Genomic DNA, 19,016 nt, shown 5'->3' with positions numbered 1-19,016 from the left:
AAACCATGGCAACATTTGTCCATGGATTTTATTGTGGACTTACCAATATCTAAGAGTCAAACTACAATTTTTGTTGTTGTGGACATTTTCACCAAGATGGCTCATTTCCTGCCATACCATAAACTCCCAACCTCATCAGAGACAGCTCAACTCTTTTTGCACCATATAGTCAGACTCCATGGAATACCACCAATTCTCACAACTGACAAAGGTTCCCAGTTTACCTCTCGTTTTTGGACCAACCTCTGCAAACTGACGCACATGGATCACAGGTTTTCTACATCCTTTCATCCGCAGACAAATGGTCAAGCAGAGCGAATTAACCAGTGGTTGGAACAGTACCTAAGATGCTTTTGTGCTTATCATCAAAACGACTGGATGGATTACCTGTCCATGGCAGAGTTCGCTTATAATAATTCGGTCAACGCTTCTACGAAACTTACTCCTTTTTATGCGAACTATGGGTACCATCCAACTTTTCCACTATCCACGCAAGAAACCATTGATTCACCTTTAGTGGACGATTTGCATAACTCCCTTGTTGATAACTTTAACTATATACATCAAAATATTAAAGATGCCCAGGATGTCCAAAAGAAGTATTATGATCTTCGTAGAAGGGTACCCCCAGCATATTCTATTGGAGACAAAGTTTGGTTGTCCACAAAGAATCTTAGGCTACAGATCCCCAGCAAGAAGATGGCAAGTCTTTACATTGGACCTTATTCAATAAAACGAATAGTAAATCAAAATGCAGTTACTTTAGAACTTCCTGATAATCTAAAGATCCATCCCACCATACATGTATCTTTATTAAAGCCTTATGGAGAATTACGTGACACCAGCACTTTACTTCCTCCACCTCCAACTGTTCTGGATTCTAATGAGTATGAGGTTCAATCCATATTGGACTCTCGTATGCGCTCTGGCAAATTACAGTATTTGATACGCTGGAAAAACTTCTCATCAGATGAAGACTCCTGGGAACCCGCTTCCAACCTCAAAGCTCCCAGATTGCTTTCTGCTTTCCATCGGAGACACCCAGACCGTCCTCGTCCGGTAGCTGTGGAACAGCTCCCTTAGCGGGGGGGTCATGTCAGGGACTCTGTACCTTTTAAGCAGTAACATTCCTTTCTCTCCACCTATTGGTTGCTTTCCTGTTAAATTCCTGCAACTTCCTGGCAATCACTGCTTAGTAATTCTTGTTTGACTTAACAAGCACCTGAAGACCTGAGCTAAACTTGAAATACACCTGAGAAGGGATAAATCCACTGTTCGACTATTTTCCAGTCTCACAAGGACAAATTTAACTAAATCGTCTGAGGCTAAATACGCCAAACGATCTGCCACTCATCTCATCAAAACTTAGATGAATTATACTGAACTACAATCAAGCGATAAGGATTTCACAACTCTCACCACTGCTGTCTCTGCCTTGCAAAATCCACAGTCAGCTTGTTCGTTACCATATCGGCATCTCTGCTTCAGCCGCACACAGGAGCTGCACCCTCCCCCAACACAGGCTTCCGCCTTCACACGCTGCAGGGGAACGCCGCGGACAGAACCTGCTCAACCGGGTGCAGTATAAATCAGCCCACATTCAGCAAGGAGTAAATAAGGTAAAATTAACATCGCTTATCTAACAATAACGCATTGATGAACTGTTTAATACCAAGTAATCATTACTCTGGATAAAAGTAATATCCAATTACATATCCTGCATGATCATTAAGGTATTCGTTTATACAGCCTTTGAAACTCATCATATAACTAAAAAAGCCTGAACTTCTCAGCAACTGAAACTCTGGGATTAACTCTAATCTGTACAACTCCATACTTGTTACAGACTTTAAACCATATTACTTGCTTGCTTGCAATATTAATCAAATTCACTGCTACAAAGATACCCTTCATACATAGGGAGAATCTAAAACCTCAGTGACACAAACAATAACCAGGTTTACTACTATTGTTTTATAAATAAACTGTGTATTACCTACTGCATTCACCAACTCATAGATTAAGAAGTAATCTGCAGCTGAGCTCCTTAAAGGGATAATAACCTCCTTACACCGCCACTAATATATTACCAGCCATTTAATCACGGCAAACAACTCATAAGTAAACATAGGTTTGTCATTTATTTAATGAGCCTTTAGCACACACGGACACCAGATATATTGTTTCGCATTATAATTTTATTTTTACCTAAATATACACACAGTGTGATAGTATTCCCTCACTGATTAGATCCTATTTTTTCCAGCCTGTAAGCATTTATAGGTAGTCCTACTCACTGCTCTGTTCTTTGAGCGCACCCCTCCCCCATTTGCTTTAGATTTCTATATTTTCTGATACTGGGAGAATATCAGAATTAGGGGTAGCCCAGTTGAGTCCTGCACTCATATCACCACACACCAAATTAAACATGGAAAAAAGGTAAGCAGGTAAAAAAGCCTGCTGCTGCCTCTAAGACAGCATGAAGGAACGGCCCCCTATCCGGGAACGGATCTAGTAGGGGGCAGACTTTCACTCTTTGCCCAGGCGTGGGCAAGAGATGTTCAGGATCCCTGGGCGTTAGAAATTATATCCCAGGGATATCTTCTGGACTTCAAAGCTTCCCCCCCAAAAGGGAGATTTCACCTTTCACAATTATCTGCACACCAGATAAAGAGAGAGGCATTCTTACACTGTGTACGAGTCCTCCTAGTTATGGGAGTGATCCATCCAGTTCCAAAGGAGGAACAGGGACAGGGTTTTTACTCAAATCTGTTTGTGGTTCCCAAAAAAGAGGGAACCTTCAGACCAATTTTGGATCTAAAGATCTTAAACAAATTCCTCAAAGTTCCGTCGTTCAAGATGAAAACTATTCGTACCATCCTACCACTGATCCAGGAGGGTCAATATATGACTACAGTGGATCTAAAGGATGCTTATCTTCACATTCCGATACACAAAGATCATCATCGGTTTCTCAGGTTTGCCTTTTAAGACAGGCATTACCAGTTGTAGCTCTTCCCTTGGGATTAGCTACAGCCCCAATAATCTTTACAAAGGTTCTAGGGTCACTTATGGCGGTCCTAAGGCCGCGGGGCATAGCAGTAGCCCCTTATTTAGATGACATCCTGATACAGGCGTCAAACTTCCAAATTGCGAAGTCTCATATGGACGTAGTACTGGCATTTCTGTGGTTGCATGGGTGGAAAGTGAACAAGGAAAAGAGTTCTCTATCCCCACTCACAAGAGTTTCCTTTCTAGGGACTCTGATAGATTCTGTAGAAATGAAAATTCACCTGACGGAGTCCAGGTTATCAAAGCTTCTAAATTCCTGCCGGGTTCTTCATTCCATTCCACGCCCTTCGGTGGTTCAGTGTATGGAAGTAATCGACTTAATGGTAGCGGCAATGGACATAGTGCCGTTTGCACGCTTACATCTCAGACTGCTGCAACTATGCATGCTCAGTCAGTGGAGCGGGGATTACACAGATTTGTCCCCTCAACTGAATCTGGACCAAGAGACCAGGGATTCTCTTCTCTGGTGGCTATCTCGGGTCCATCTGTCCAAAGGTATGACCTTTCGCAGGCCAGATCTGACAATTGTTATGACAGATGCCAGCCTTCTAGGTTGGGGTGCAGTCTGGAACTCCCTGAAGGCTCAGGGATCGTGGACTCAGGAGGAGTCTCTCCTTCCATTAAATATTCTGGAACTAAGAGCGATATTCAAGGCTCTTCAGGCTTGGCCTCAGCAACTCTGAGGTACATCAGATTTCAGTCGGAAAACATCACGACTGTAGCTTACATCAACCATCAAGGGGGAACGAGAAGTTCCCTAGAGATGTTAGAAGTTTAAAAAATAATTCGCTGGGCAGAGATTCACTCTTGCCACCTATCAGCTATCCATATCCCAGGTGTAGAGCATTGGGAGGCGGATTTTCTAAGTCGTCAGACTTTTCATCCGGGAGAGTGGGAACTCCATTCGGAGGCATTTGCACAACTGATTCATCGTTGGGGCAAACCAGAACTGGATCTCATGGCGTCTCGCCTGAACGCCAAGCTTCCGTGTTACGGATCCAGGTCCAGGGATCCCAAGGCGACACTGATAGATGCTCTAGCAGCGCCCTGGTCTTTCAACCTGGCTTATGTGTTTCCACCGTTTCCTCTGCTCCCTCGACTGATTGCCAAGATCAAGCAGGAGAGAGCATCGGTGATTCTGATAGCACCTGCGTGGCCACGCAGGACCTGGTATGCAGATCTAGTGGACATGTCATCCTTTCCACCATGGTCTCTGCCTCTGAAACAGGACCTTCTACTTCAGGGTCCTTTCAACCATCCAAATCTAATTTCTCTGAGGCTGACTGCCTGGAGATTGAACGCTTGATTTTATCAAAGCGTGGCTTCTCCGGGTCAGTTATTGATACCTTAAGACAGGCACGAAAGCCTGTCACCAGGAAAATTTACCATAAGGTATGGCGTAGATATCTTTATTGGTGTGAATCCAAGGGTTACTCATGGAGTAAGGTCAGGATTGCTAGGATATTATCTTTTCTCCAAGAAGGTTTGGAAAAAGGATTGTCAGCTAGTTAAGCGTCTGGCAGATGTTCCAGACGTTCAGGCATTTTGTCAGGCTTTAGTTAGAATCAAGCCTGTGTTTAAACCTGTTGCTCCACCATGGAGCTTAAACTTGGTTCTTAAGGTTCTTCAAGGAGTTCCGTTTGAACCTCTTCATTCCATAGATATCAAGCTTTTTTTTTTTTTTTTTTTTTTATTGAGGACATAAAGAAAAACATATCATTGTGTTATACAATCCACAATTGCATGCACCATAAGTATTGCTATGTACAAATAAAGAATCTTCAGTAGTAACAAAGTGGCGTATCTCTTGTAACATTCGTAATAGTACATGCAAAGCGATTGTCCTCATTTTTGTCCCTAATATATACAATCTAGACCACTCTTGGGTCACAAGAAACAGTAGATAAACAGTAATTTAGGGAGTTTACAAGTGTGATACAATGTTTACATATGTAAATGATCCTGCAGAATAATAGCTATTAGAGGATATAAACCGAGAGAGCAATAATAAGATAAATAAAAAAAAAACAAAAAAAACAAAGCAAGGGCTAAAACTGTAATTATATCTCAAATTATTATATTGGGAACGTCACATCGGGAGCAGACAATCTCTGATTTTAAGTGGGCGGTGCTTTAATTAATGGGAGTTTATAGCGAGGGATCTTAAGACAAACGGGGAACTTTAATACAATACAGGGGAACTAAGTCCTAAGGCAATGTATTTAAAATGGTCCATGAGTTAATACTCCCATACTCCAAACAGAGGCATTAAAGTAGAGTATGATTTGTTAATAAAGCCAAAGATAAATTATGATAGATTCATCCGGTGATAGGAGTTATGGCCTCTTGAGGGTGCTGAGAAATTTAGTGTTTGTATATTCACTATGATAAGCTACACTTTGGAGTTGGTTATATAGCCTAATTGAGTGTGGCATGTTGCTGTGGGGGTTACAAGTCTGATCAGGTTAACCTCTGGTAGTGTTATTAGACCCTAGCATGCTACGCATGGAGTAATATAGCCTAGTGTATTCTCTTACTCTGCGTCCTCGGCCGCAGAACACAGAGCAGATTTGTAAGCATAACATAAGGAAGCAAGTGAGCAATATCAGAGCAATTAACCATAGTATGAAATTAAGTTAAGTATGTTGGAATCAAAAGTATTATTCACAGTTGTAAGAGGGCCATAAAAGGAAGTGCAAACAATCAACTCTATCAGCGATTTCAGTTGAAATTATACTTTTGCTTATTATACAGAACGACAAGATAAAATAAGTTAATTGCCAATACCTATAAGAACATCAACAACAACAACAGAAAAACAGTGCTGGGAACCTGAACAGTAGGTCAAATAATCCGGGGAAAACAAAGATCATTTATACATTTACAGGTCGTCAGCCCCCTGGGTCTATTTGTAAATTAAGCAACGGTTCATTGTAGGCACTAGTTGTTCTTAACAAAGAGTTAGTGAAACAGCTCTCTGCCTGTAGGTGCCTTATGGAAACCAAGTTGTTTTTATATGTAATTTGCATTGTATGAGTCCCATGTGTAGAGTTGCTGCAGGTGTCTTGCTGGAATACGTTATCCAGTGTATAATACTGCTTGCTAACGTTTGTTTTTAGTAGTGCTCTAACAACGGAGGATTTCTGCACTGAGTCTATAATGTTAGCTCCAGCCTCAGGCACTATCTGCACGCTAATGCCGATCGCAGCTGACTCACCGGCAACAGGGGAAATGGGGACGGCACCATCCGGAAACCGAAGTGTGTAAGCTGTCCCTTTAACCAAGCCAGGGCCCTTCGGTGCAGTCTGCAAGATAATGTCAGCCAGGTCTGTCTCCTTGCTGTAAAAGTTGCACCTGTCGTCTTGTAACGTTTCAGTTGGCTCCCGCTCCCTAAACTGCATAGGGAGTTTGTCAGCAGATGAAAGATTTTCCTCCGCTGTTATGTCCCTCTGGTCGCCATCTTTATTTGGATGCACAGGAAAGGTCTGCGCAGGGTCTTCAATATTTGTGTGCTCAATTGGTTGTAGGGTGTACTCTATGCAGTCTAGTGGAAGTGACCTTTCATATATTTTGAGAAGCAGATTCTCTAGCTTGGCAAAACGCTGATCCAAATCTTGCTCCAAACGTATCTCCCATGCGGTTGCCATTATGAGATGATCCGATAGACTATAGCTGCTTTGAGATTCTTTCTGTTCTTGCTATATATTGCTCACTCCGTTCTCTGGTACTTTGAGCTGAAGAGATCCAGTAAGTCTGATCGTTCAGACAGCACCGGTAACCCGGCTCTTCCCGGGGGGGAGGTGAATGCCTTAGCAGGCCGCCGCCTTAGGCCCTTGCTCCGTTCTGAGCCCTTAGTGTCACAAAAACAGCCAAATGATTGTATAAAGGGCCACAGTCACCAGTACTGTGGAGATGTTGTAATTAGTATTCTTATACTTGCTGTTAAGTAATGATAATCGGCGGATTACCAAAGGTTCTACCAGAGCTAGCAGAAAATGCGTCCTATCCAGGATGCTGTACGGACACGCCCCCAGATATCAAGCTTTTATCTTGGAAAGTTCTTTTTTTGGTAGCTATTTCCTCGGCTCGTAGAGTCTCTGAGCTATCTGCCTTAAAATGTGATTCTCCTTATCTGATTTTTCATACGGATAAGGTAGTCCTGCGTACCAAACCTGGGTTCTTACCTAAGGTGGTATCTAACAAGAATATCAATCAAGAGATTGTTGTTCCATCCTTGTGTTACACAATTTGGACGTGGTCCGTGCTTTAAAGTTTTACTTACAAGCTACTAAAGATTTTCGTCAAACATCTGCTTTGTTTGTTGTCTACTCTGGACAGAGGAGAGGTCAAAAGGCTTCGGCAACCTCTTTTTCTTTTTGACTAAGAAGCTTAATCCGCTTAGCCTATGAGACTGCTGGACAGCAGCCTCCTGAAAGGATTACAGCTCATTCCACTAGAGCTGTGGCTTCCACTTGAGCCTTTAAAAATGAGGCTTCTTTTGATCAGATTTGCAAGGCGACGACTTGGTCTTCGCTTCATATTTTTTCAAAATTTTACAAATTTGATACTTTTGCTTCTTCGGAGGCTATATTTGGGAGAAAGGGTTTTACGGGCAGTGGTTCCTTCCATTTAAGTTCCTGCCTTGTCCCTCCCTTCATCCGTGTACTTTAGCTTTGGTATTGGTATCCCACAAGTAATGGATGATCCGTGGACTGGATACACCTTACAAGAGAAAACACAATTTATGCTTACCTGATAAATTTATTTCTCTTGTGGTGTATCCAGTCCATGGCCCGCCCTGTCATTTTAAGGCAGGTAATTTTTAAATTTAAACTACAGTAACCACTGCACCCTATGGTTCCTCCTTTCTCGGCTTGTTTTCGGTCGAATGACTGGCTATGACAGTTAGGGGAGGAGCTATATTACAGCTCTGCTGTGGGTGTCCTCTTGCAACTTCCTGTTCGGAATGAGAATATCCCACAAGTAATGGATGATCCGTGGACTGGATACACCACAAGAGAAATAAATTTATCAGGTAAGCATAAATTGTGTTTTTGTCAAAAAAAAATCTACTGCTCATTTAAAATTCCGAGTAAGCGCTATTGTATTGTCTGTTTATTATGCACTTGTTGATTATGCCATTTTAAACAACTTTTCAATATTTTTCTATTATCTAATTGGGATCATTCTCTTGCTATTCTTTGTTGAAGAAACAGGAATGCACATGACTGAGCCAATAACATGAGGCATATATATGCAACCACGAATCAGCAGCTCCTGAGCCTACCTAGATATTCTTTTCAACAAATGATACCAAGATAATTAAACAAGTTAGATAATAGAAGTGAACTGGATATAATATTGATTAGTTCTCATGACATTCTACTCAAGAAATCTGTACCATGCATATAAAAGAATGGTAGTTAAATATGGTGATAATATTTTTGCCAGAAAACATGTCAAGTGAAACCTTTCAAAATTTGACATGAAACAAATATATCAATGTCACTTATGTACTTCCTGTCAAAGCAAATAATGTTAAATTTCTTTAAAAAAACAAACATTTTTATCTGGAATATGCTTTCATAATTTTCTGACCCTGCTAAAAGCCACATGGGTACCATGGCCCCACCTGGTCCATTTATAGAGCCCATCCTGGGACATAGCCACCAATTGCCAGCTAGCTCCCAGTAGTGCATTGCTGCTCCTGAGCAAACCTTTTCAAAGAAGTCTATGAAAAGCACAAAGCAAATCTGATAACAGAGGTACATATTACAACAGGGCTTGATAAACCCGGGAGCTACTGGCTCCTAGAATTTTACCCCAGGCTCCTAACTTCTTGGTTCATTCTCCAAATGTCTAAATACAGGTATACCTCACTTTACAGCGCTTCACTTTACAGCGCTTCGCTAATACAGCGCTTTGTGGAGCTGAAGTTCAACCTCCAAGTATTTTAAAACATTGCTGTAATCTTTGTGAGATTGCGAGAAAAGTGACTGGCACCATTTTATTATGCTTCGTTCACTCTGTTTACAGCATTACAGTGTAATCTGTGTCTCAGTGCTATACTCTGGCAAATTGTACTACAGTAATGGTCACTATTTTACAGGTACAGTATTTAATGAATACTGTGCTGTGCGAGTGTTAAACTAAACTTAGCACTATTGCACACCTAATATAAGTTAATTAAAACATGTTTTTAAACACACTGGCAAGTGAAAAGAAAGCTAAAACTGCCTTGTTTCACTTTAAGGCGGTTTTCACTTTATAGCGGGGCTCCGGTCCCTAACCCGCTGTATGAGCGGGGTATACCTGTACAAATACCACCGCCTGGCTTCGAAATATTGTTACAGGAGCCTAAATTTGAAACAGATTTGTTGACCCCTGCATTAAAATTCATGCTTTATCTGAATCAGGAAAATTTTAATTTTGACTTTCATGTCCCTTTTAAACACCAAAAAATGCTAGAGGCAATGCCCTAGATGGCAAAGTTGTTTTTACAAAGCATCTTAAACATTTAATGTTACAATATGTGTTTAATGTCTGTTAAGCTAACTGTAAAACAAGAAAATGTAAGCTGTAGGGAGTGGTCTTTATCAACCACTGAGCGCCTGTACCTCAGACCATCTGTTAGTTCCAAATTAAAATAGAAAACTTTAAAGGGATAGGAAAGTCAAAATTAAACTTGCATGATTCTGATAGAGCATGTTATTTTAAGATTCTTTTAAATTCACTTCTATTTTCAAATGCACTTCATTCTCTTTTTATCCCTTGTTGATAAAGAATACGCACATATCCTACACTAGTGGGAGCTAGCTGCTGATTGGTGCCTGCACACATTTGTCTCTTGTGATTGGCTAACGAGATGTGTTCAACCAGCTACCAGTAGTGCAATGTTGTTCCTTCAGCAAAGGATAACAAGAGAATTAAGCAAATTTGATAATAAAAGTAAATTGGAAAGTTGTTTTAAATTGTATGTTCTATCCAAATCAAGAAAGAAAATGTTGGGGTTTCCTGTCCCTTTAATTTAAATTTTTCATGTAAAAAAGTTAACATGTTTAAAAAGTGCTGTTTCATCTGCATGATATAAATTTGTTGGTTTTAATGCCCTTTTAAAATGTCAACTGATTAAAGAAACTTTGTTTGTAGGGACATTTTAGGGACCTTTTTATGCACTCTTAGGTACTTTTAAGTTGTTGTTTTTTATTTATCGTAAACATGATTTCTCCAACATAGGTGTGTCCGGTCCACGGCGTCATCCTTACTTGTGGGATATTCTCCTCCCCAACAGGAAATGGCAAAGAGCCCAGCAAAGCTGGTCACATGATCCCTCCTAGGCTCCGCCTACCCCAGTCATTCTCTTTGCCGTTGTACAGGCAACATCTCCACGGAGATGGCTTAGAGTTTTTTAGTGTTTAACTGTAGTTTTTATTATTCAATCAAGAGTTTGTTATTTTAAAATAGTGCTGGTATGTACTATTTACTCAGAAACAGAAAAGAGATGAAGATTTCTGTTTGTATGAGGAAAATGATTTTAGCACCGTAACTAAAATCCATGGCTGTTCCACACAGGACTGTTGAGAGCAATTAACTTCAGTTGGGGGAACAGTGTGCAGTCTCTTACTGCTTGAGGTATGACACATTCTAACAAGACGATGTAATGCTGGAAGCTGTCATTTTCCCTATGGGATCCGGTAAGCCATGTTTATTAAGATAGTAAATAAGGGCTTCACAAGGGCTTATTAAGACTGTAGACTTTTTCTGGGCTAAATCGATTCATTATTAACACATATTTAGCCTTGAGGAATCATTTATTCTGGGTATTTTGATATGATTATATCGGCAGGCACGCGCCGGTATGGCGCACTTGTTTTTGAGGACAGCATGGCATGCAGCTGCATGTGTGTGGAGCTCTGATACATAGAAAAGTCTTTCTGAAGGCATCATTTGGTATCGTATTCCCCTTTGGGCTTGGTTGGGTCTCAGCAAAGCAGATTCCAGGGACTGTAAAGGGGTTAAATATAAAAACGGCTCCGGTTCCGTTATTTTAAGGGTTAAAGCTTCCAAATTTGGTGTGCAATACTTTTAAGGCTTTAAGACACTGTGGTGAAATTTTGGTGAATTTTGAACAATTCCTTCATACTTTTTCGCAATTGCAGTAATAAAGTGTGTTTAGTTTAAAATTTAAAGTGACAGTAACGGTTTTATTTTAAAACGTTTTTTGTGCTTTGTTATCAAGTTTATGCCTGTTTAACATGTCTGAACTACCAGATAGATTGTGTTCTGACTGTGGGGAAACCAAGGTTCCTTCTCATTTAACTATATGTATTTTATGTCATAAAAAAATTTAGTAAAAATGATGCCCAAGATGATTCCTCAAGTGAGGGGAGTAAGCATGGTACTGCATCATCCCCTCCTTCGTCTACACCAGTCTTGCCCATACAGGAGGCCCCTAGTACATCTAGTGCGCCAATACTCCTTACTATGCAACATTTAACGGCTGTAATGGATAATTCTATCAAAAACATTTTAGCCAATATGCCCACTTATCAGCGAAAGCGCGACTGCTCTGTTTTAGTAAATTCTGTAGAGCATGAGAACGCTGATGATATGGTTTCTGAAGGGCCCCTACACCAGTCTGAGGGGGCCAGGGAGGTTTTGTCTGAGGGAGAAATTTCAGATTCAGGAAACATTTCTCAACAAGCTGAACCTGATGTGATTACTTTTAAATTTAAGTTGGAACATCTCCGCGCTCTGCTTAAGGAGGTGTTATCCAATTTGGATGATTGTGATTATCTGGTCATTCCAGAACCACTATGTAAAATGGAAAAGTTCTTAGAGGCCCCGGGGCTCCCCGAAGCTTTTCCTATATCCAAGCGGGTGGCGTACATTGTTAGTAAAGAATGGGACAGGCCCGGTATACCTTTAGTACCTCCCCCCATATTTAAAAAATTGTTTTCCTATAGTCGACCCCAGAAAGGACTGATGGCAGACAGTCCCCAAGGTCGAGGGGGCGGTTTCTACTCTACACAAGCGCGCCACTATACCCATAGAAGATAGTTGTGCTTTCCAAGATCCTATGGATAAAAAATGAGAAGGTCTGCTAAAAAAAGATGTTTGTTCAGCAAGGTTCCCTTCTACAACCAATTGCATGCATTGTCCCTGTCACTGCAGCCGCGTGTTTCTAGTTTGATGAGCTAGGAAAGGCGATTATTAGTAATTCTTCTTCTTATGAGGAGATTATGGACAGAATTCGTGCTCTTAAATTGGCTAATTCTTTCACCCTAGACGCCACCTTGCAATTGGCTAGGTTAGCGGCGAAAAAATTCTGGGTTTGCTATTGTGGCGCAGAGCGCTTTGGTTAAAATCTTGGGCAGCGGATGCGTCTTCCAAGAACAAATTGCTTGACATTCCTTTCAAGGGGAAAACACTCTTTGGCCCTGACTTGAAAGAGATTATCTCTGATATCACTGGGGGCAAGGGCCACGCACTTCCTCAGGATAGGTCTTTTCAAGACCAAAAATAAACCTAAGTTTCGTCCCTTTCGCAGAAACGGATCAGCCCCAAGGGCTACGTCCTCTAAGCAGGAAGGTAATACTTCTCAAGCCAATCCAGCCTGGAGACCTATGCAAGGCTGGAACAAAGGAAAGCAGGCCAGGAAACCTGCCACTGCTACCAAGACAGCATGAAATGCGGGCCCCCGATCCGGGACCGGATCTGGTGGGGGGCAGACTCTCTCTCTTCGCTCAGGCTTGGGCAAGAGATGTTCTGGATCCTTGGGCGCTAGAAATAGTCTCCCAAGGTTATTCTCTGGAGTTCAAGGGGCTTCCTCCAAGGGGGAGGTTCCACAGGTCTCAGTTGTCTTCAGACCACATAAGAAGACAGGCATTCTTACATTGGGTAGAAGACCTGCTAAAAATGGGAGTGATTCATCCTGTTCCATTAGGAGAACTAGGGATGGGGTTCTACTCCAATCTGTTCATAGTTCCCAAAAAAGAGGGAACGTTCAGACCAATCTTAGATCTCAAGATCTTGAACAAGTTTCTCAAGGTTCCATCGTTCAAGATGGAAACCATTCGAACACTTCTTCCTTCCATCCAGGAAGGTCAATTCATGACCAAGGTGGATTTCAAGGATGCGTATCTACATATTCCTATCCACAAGGAACATCATCGGTTCCTAAGGTTTGCATTCCTGGACAAGCATTTCCAGTTCGTGGCGTTTTCTTTCGGATTAGCCACTGCTCCTAGGATTTTCTCATAGGTACTAGGGTCCCTTCTGGCGGTGCTAAGACCAAGGGGCATTGCTGTAGTACCTTACTTGGACGACATTCTGATTCGAGCGTCGTCCCTTCCTCAAGTAAAGGCTCACACGGACATTGTCCTGGCCTTTCTCCGATCTCACGGATGGAAAGTGAACGTGGAAAAGAGTTCTCTATCTCCGTCAACGAGGGTTCCCTTCTTGGGAACTATAATAGACTCCTTAGAAATGAGGATTTTTCTGACAGAAGCCAGAAAAACAAAACTTCTAGACTCTTGTCGGATACTTCATTCCGTTCCTCTTCCTTCCATAGCGCAGTGCATGGAAGTGATAGGTTTGATGGTAGCGGCAATGGACATAGTTCCTTTTGTGCACATTCATCTAAGACCATTACAACTGTTCATGCTCAGTCAGTGGAATGGGGACTATTCAGACTTGTCTCCGAAGATACAAGTAAATCAGAGGACCAGAGACTCATTCCGTTGGTGGCTGTCCCTGGACAACCTGTCACAAGGGATGACCTTCCGCAGACCAGAGTGGGTCATTGTCACGACCGACGCCAGTCTGATGGGCTGGGGCGCGGTCTGGGGATCCCTGAAAGCTCAGGGTCTTTGGTCTCGGGTAGAATCTCTTCTACCGATAAATATTCTGGAACTGAGAGCGATATTCAATGCTCTCAAAGCTTGGCCTCAGCTAGCGAGGGCCAAGTTCATACATCAACCATCAGGGGGGAACAAGGAGTTCCCTAGCGATGGAAGAAGTGACCAAAATCATTCTATGGGCGGAGTCTCACTCCTGCCACCTGTCTGCTATCCACATCCCAGGAGTGGAAAATTGGGAAGCGGATTTTCTGAGTCGTCAGACATTGCATCCGGGGGAGTGGGAACTCCATCCGGAAATCTTTGCCCCAGTCACTCAACCGTGGGGCATTCCAGACATGGATCTGATGGCCTCTCGTCAGAACTTCAGAGTTCCTTACTACGGGTACAGATCCAGGGATCCCAAGGCGGCTCTAGTGGATGCACTAGTAGCACCTTGGACCTTCAAACTAGCTTATGTGTTCCCGCCGTTTCCTCTCATCCCCAGGCTGGTAGCCAGGATCAATCAGGAGAGGGCGTCGGTGATTTTGATAGCTCCTGCGTGGCCACGCAGGACTTGGTATGCAGATCTGGTGAATATGTCATCGGCTCCACCATGGAAGCTACCTTTGAGACGAGACCTTCTTGTTCTAGGTCCGTTCGACCCACTCCAGCTGACTGCTTGGAGATTGAACGCTTGATCTTATCAAAGCGAGGGTTCTCAGATTCTGTTATTAATACTCTTGTTCAGGCCTGAAAGCCTGTAACCAGAAAAATTACCACATAATTTGGTATATCTGTTGGTGTGAATCTGCAGGATTCCCTTCGGACAAGGTTAAGATTCCTAAGAGTCTATCCTTCCTTCGAGAAGGATTGGAAAAAGGATTATCTGCAAGTTCCTTGATGGGACAGATTTCTGCCTTGTCTGTGTTACTTCACAAAAAGCTGGCAGCTGTGCCAGATGTTCTAGCCTTTGTTCAGGCTCTGGTTAGAATCAAGCCTGTTTACAAAATTTTGACTCCTCCTTGGAGTCTCAACCTAGTTCTTTCAGTTCTTCAGGGGGTTCCGTTTGAACCCTTACATTCCGTTGATATTAAGTTATTATCTTGGAAAGTTTTGTTTTTGGTTGCAATTTCTTCTGCTAGAAGAGTTTCAGAATTATCTGCTCTGCAGTGTTCTTCTCCTTATCTGGTGTTCCATGCAGATAAGGTGGTTTTGCGTACTAAACCTGGTTTTCTTCCAAAAGTTGTTTCTAACAAAAACATTAACCAGGAGATAGTTGTGCCTTCTTTGTGTCCTAATCCAGTTTCAAAGAAGGAACGTTTGTTGCACAACTTGGATGTAGTTCGTGCTCTCAAATTTTACTTAGCAGCTACTAAGGATTTCAGACAAACTTCGTCTTTGTTTGTTGTTTATTCTGGTAAACGGAGAGGTCAAAAAAAGCAACTTCTACCTCTCTCTCCTTCTGGATTAAAAGCATTATCCGATTGGCTTATGAGACTGCCGGACGGCAGCCTCCTGAAAGAATCACAGCTCACTCCACTAGGGCTGTGGCTTCCACATGGGCCTTCAAGAACGAGGCTTCTGTTGATCAGATATGTAAGGCAGCGACTTGGTCTTCACTGCACACTTTTTCTAAATTTTACAAATTTGATACTTTTGCTTCTTCTGAGGCTATTTTTTGGGAGAAAGGTTTTGCAAGCCGTGGTGCCTTCCATTTAGGTGACCTGATTTGCTCCCTCCCTTCATCCGTGTCCTAAAGCTTTGGTATTGGTTCCCACAAGTAAGGATGACGCCGTGGACCGGACACACCTATGTTGGAGAAAACAGAATTTATGTTTACCTGATAAATTACTTTCTCCAACGGTGTGTCCGGTCCACGGCCCGCCCTGGTTTTTTTAATCAGGTCTGATAATTTATTTTCTTTAACTACAGTCACCACGGTAACATATGGTTTCTCCTATGCAAATATTCCTCCTTAACGTCGGTCGAATGACTGGGGTAGGCGGAGCCTAGGAGGGATCATGTGACCAGCTTTGCTGGGCTCTTTGCCATTTCCTGTTGGGGAGGAGAATATCCCACAAGTAAGGATGACGCCGTGGACCGGACACACCGTTGGAGAAAGTAATTTATCAGGTAAACATAAATTCTGTTTTTTTTTTTTGGTTTACAGTATTGGTTGTGTTCTTTCTTTGTTTAGGACAATGGGCTCCAAGTACTGTGTCACACTGCAGGATGTGCAGAAAGCTGAAACCCGTATTCAAGGTCTGATCCATATGACTCCAGTTATGACCAGCTCCAGCTTGAACAAGTTAGCTGCACGCAAGTTGTTCTTTAAATGTGAGCTCCTACAGAAGACAGGGTCTTTCAAGGTGAACCTAGAAAAGGCTGCAATAGGATTCTTAGAAAGTTTTGTGTCTCCCCAATTTGTTGGTTATTTCATACATGCAATGCTACTACTTTGTCACATGGTGGCAGTATACTGTTCTGCAATTAAAGTGAATGTAAATTTTGATGCTAAAGTGCCTGGTTTTTAAAACATCGATTATAACAGGGGTACTTTAATTCATCAAAATTTTCATTTCACTCCTGTTGTGAAAAAAAACTTGCCTTTAATCTTCAGAGCAGCTCCAGCTTCCTCCACCCGTTTCAAAGCCTCTTCCTGGGTCTAAAATGAGGCATCCGGCTTCCTCCAATCGCAGCAGTGAATCAGATACTGAATCCCCCGGGGGGGAAGCTGTGATTGGAGGATGACCTATCAATCATTTCTGACATCAGAAATGGCTTGTGAGGCCAGAGGAAGCTGGAGCTGCTGTGAAGTTTTTTTTTTTTTTTTTGTTTTTTTTTTTTTTTGTCACAACAGGAGTGAAATGTAAATTTTGATGAATTAAAGTGCCCCTGTTTTAAAAACCGGGCACTTAAGCATCAAAATTTACATTCACTTTAAGCCTAAAGTAACAAATGCTTGAACATAAATTATTGGGGATTTGTACATTAAGTGATGCTGTGTGGTTATTGTGCGCAACATGCTAATCATTTTATTTGTGATGTTAGATCCATGTCTTTAGCTATATTAGCTAGAAGAGCTTTGTGGCTTAAATCTTGGAATGCTGATATGACATCTAAATCTAGATTACTGTCTCTTTCTTTCCAAGGTAATAATTTATTTCGTTCTCAGTTGGATTCTATTATTTCAACTGTTACTGGGGGAAAGGAGTTTCTTTCATGTAATTAACAAGAGTCCATGAGCTAGTGACGTATGGGATATACATTCCTACCAGGAGGGGCAAAGTTTCCCAAACCTTAAAATGCCTATAAATACACCCCTCACCACACCCACAAATCAGTTTTACAAACTTTGCCTCCGATGGAGGTGGTGAAGTAAGTTTGTGCTAGATTCTACGTTGATATGCGCTCCGCAGCAAGTTGGAGCCCGGTTTTCCTCTCAGCGTGCAGTGAATGTCAGAGGGATGTGAGGAGAGTATTGCCTATTGAATGCAGTGATCTCCTTCTACGGGGTCTATTTCATAAGGTTCTCTGTTATCGGTCGTAGAGATTCATCTCTTACCTCCCTTTTCAGATCGACGATATACTCTTATATATTTACCATTTCCTCTACTGATTCTCGTTTCAGTACTGGTTTGGCTTTCTACAAACATGTAGATGAGTGTCCTGGGGTAAGTAAGTCTTATTTTCTGTGACACTCTAAGCTATGGTTGGGCACTTTATTTATAAAGTTCTAAATATATGTATTCAAACATTTATTTGCCTTGACTCAGAATGTTCAACTTTCCTTATTTCCAGACAGTCAGTTTCATATTTGGGATTATGCTTTAATTATCATATATTTTCTTACCTCAAAAATTTGACTTTTTTCCCTGTGGGCTGTTAGGCTCGCGGGGGCTGAAAATGCTTCATTTTATTGCGTCATTCTTGGCGCGGACTTTTTTGGCGCAAAAATTCATTTCCGTTTCCGGCGTCATACGTGTCGCCGGAAGTTGCGTCATTTTTGACGTTATTTTGCGCCAAAAATGTCGGCGTTCCGGATGTGGCGTCATTTTTGGCGCCAAAAGCATTTAGGCGCCAAATAATGTGGGCGTTTTATTTGGCGCCAAAAAATATGGGCGTCGCCTTTGTCTCCACATTATTTCAGTCTCATTTTTCATTTGCTTCTGGTTGCTAGAAGCTTGATGTTTGGCATTTTTTTCCCATTCCTGAAACTGTCTTATAAGGAATTTGATCTATTTTGCTTTATATGTTGTTTTTTCTCTTACATATTGCAAGATGTCTCACGTTGCATCTGAGCCAGAAGATACTACAGGAAAACCTCTGCCTGCTGGATCTACCAAAGCTAAGTGTATCTGCTGTAAACTTTTGGTAGCTATTCCTCCAGCTGTTGTTTGTATTAAATGTCATGACAAACTTGTTAATGCAGATAATATTTCCTTTAGTGATGTACCATTGCCTGTTGCAGTTCCCTCAACATCTAAGGTGCAGAATGTTCCTGATAACATAAGAGATTTTGTTTCTGAATCTATAAAGAAGGCTTTGTCTGTTATTTCTCCTTCTAGTAAACGTAAAAAGTCTTTTAAATCTTCTCTCTCTACAGATGAATTTTTAAATGAACACCATCATTCTGATTCTTTGGACTCTTCTGGTTCAGAGGATTCTGTCTCAGAGATTGATGCTGATAAATCTTCATATTTATTTAAGATGGAATTTATTCGCTCTTTACTTAAAGAAGTACTAATTGCTTTAGAAATAGAGGATTCTAGTCCTCTTGATACTAATTCTATACGTTTGGATAAGGTTTTTAAAGCTCCTGCGGTTATTCCAGAAGTCTTTCCTGTTCCTAATGCTATTTCTGCAGTAATTGCTAAGGAATGGGATAGATTGGGTAATTCATTTACTCCTTCTAAACGTTTTAAGCAATTATATCCTGTTCCGCCTGACAGGTTAGAATTTTGGGACAAAATCCCTAAAGTTGATGGGGCTATTTCTACCCTTGCTAAACGTACTACCATTCCTACATCAGATGGTACCTCGTTTAAGGATCCTTTAGATAGAAAAATTGAATCTTTTCTAAGAAAAGCTTATCTATGTTCA

The 19,016-nt window shown here is 41.6% G+C and overlaps 1 protein-coding gene across 2 annotated transcripts in view; it reads left to right on the top strand.

The window, feature by feature from the left end:
- SRR (serine racemase) overlaps nucleotides 1-19,016 on the top strand; it is a 151,340-nt gene that overhangs the window by 30,161 nt on the left and 102,163 nt on the right. Inside the window, exon 2 of one of the 2 annotated variants that reach the window (XM_053706213.1) lies at nucleotides 16,111-16,282. The exons of the other annotated variant lie outside the window; for it this stretch is intronic. Coding sequence (XP_053562188.1) covers nucleotides 16,115-16,282 — 168 coding nt within the window. The 5' untranslated portion in view covers nucleotides 16,111-16,114. The remainder of the gene's footprint in view (nucleotides 1-16,110; nucleotides 16,283-19,016) is intronic. 2 annotated transcript variants of the gene reach the window in all.

Source organism: Bombina bombina, chromosome 3 (assembly GCF_027579735.1).
Source record: "Bombina bombina isolate aBomBom1 chromosome 3, aBomBom1.pri, whole genome shotgun sequence".
Taxonomy (NCBI): Eukaryota; Metazoa; Chordata; class Amphibia; order Anura; family Bombinatoridae; genus Bombina; species Bombina bombina.
This window is presented reverse-complemented; position numbering and strand designations above follow the sequence as displayed.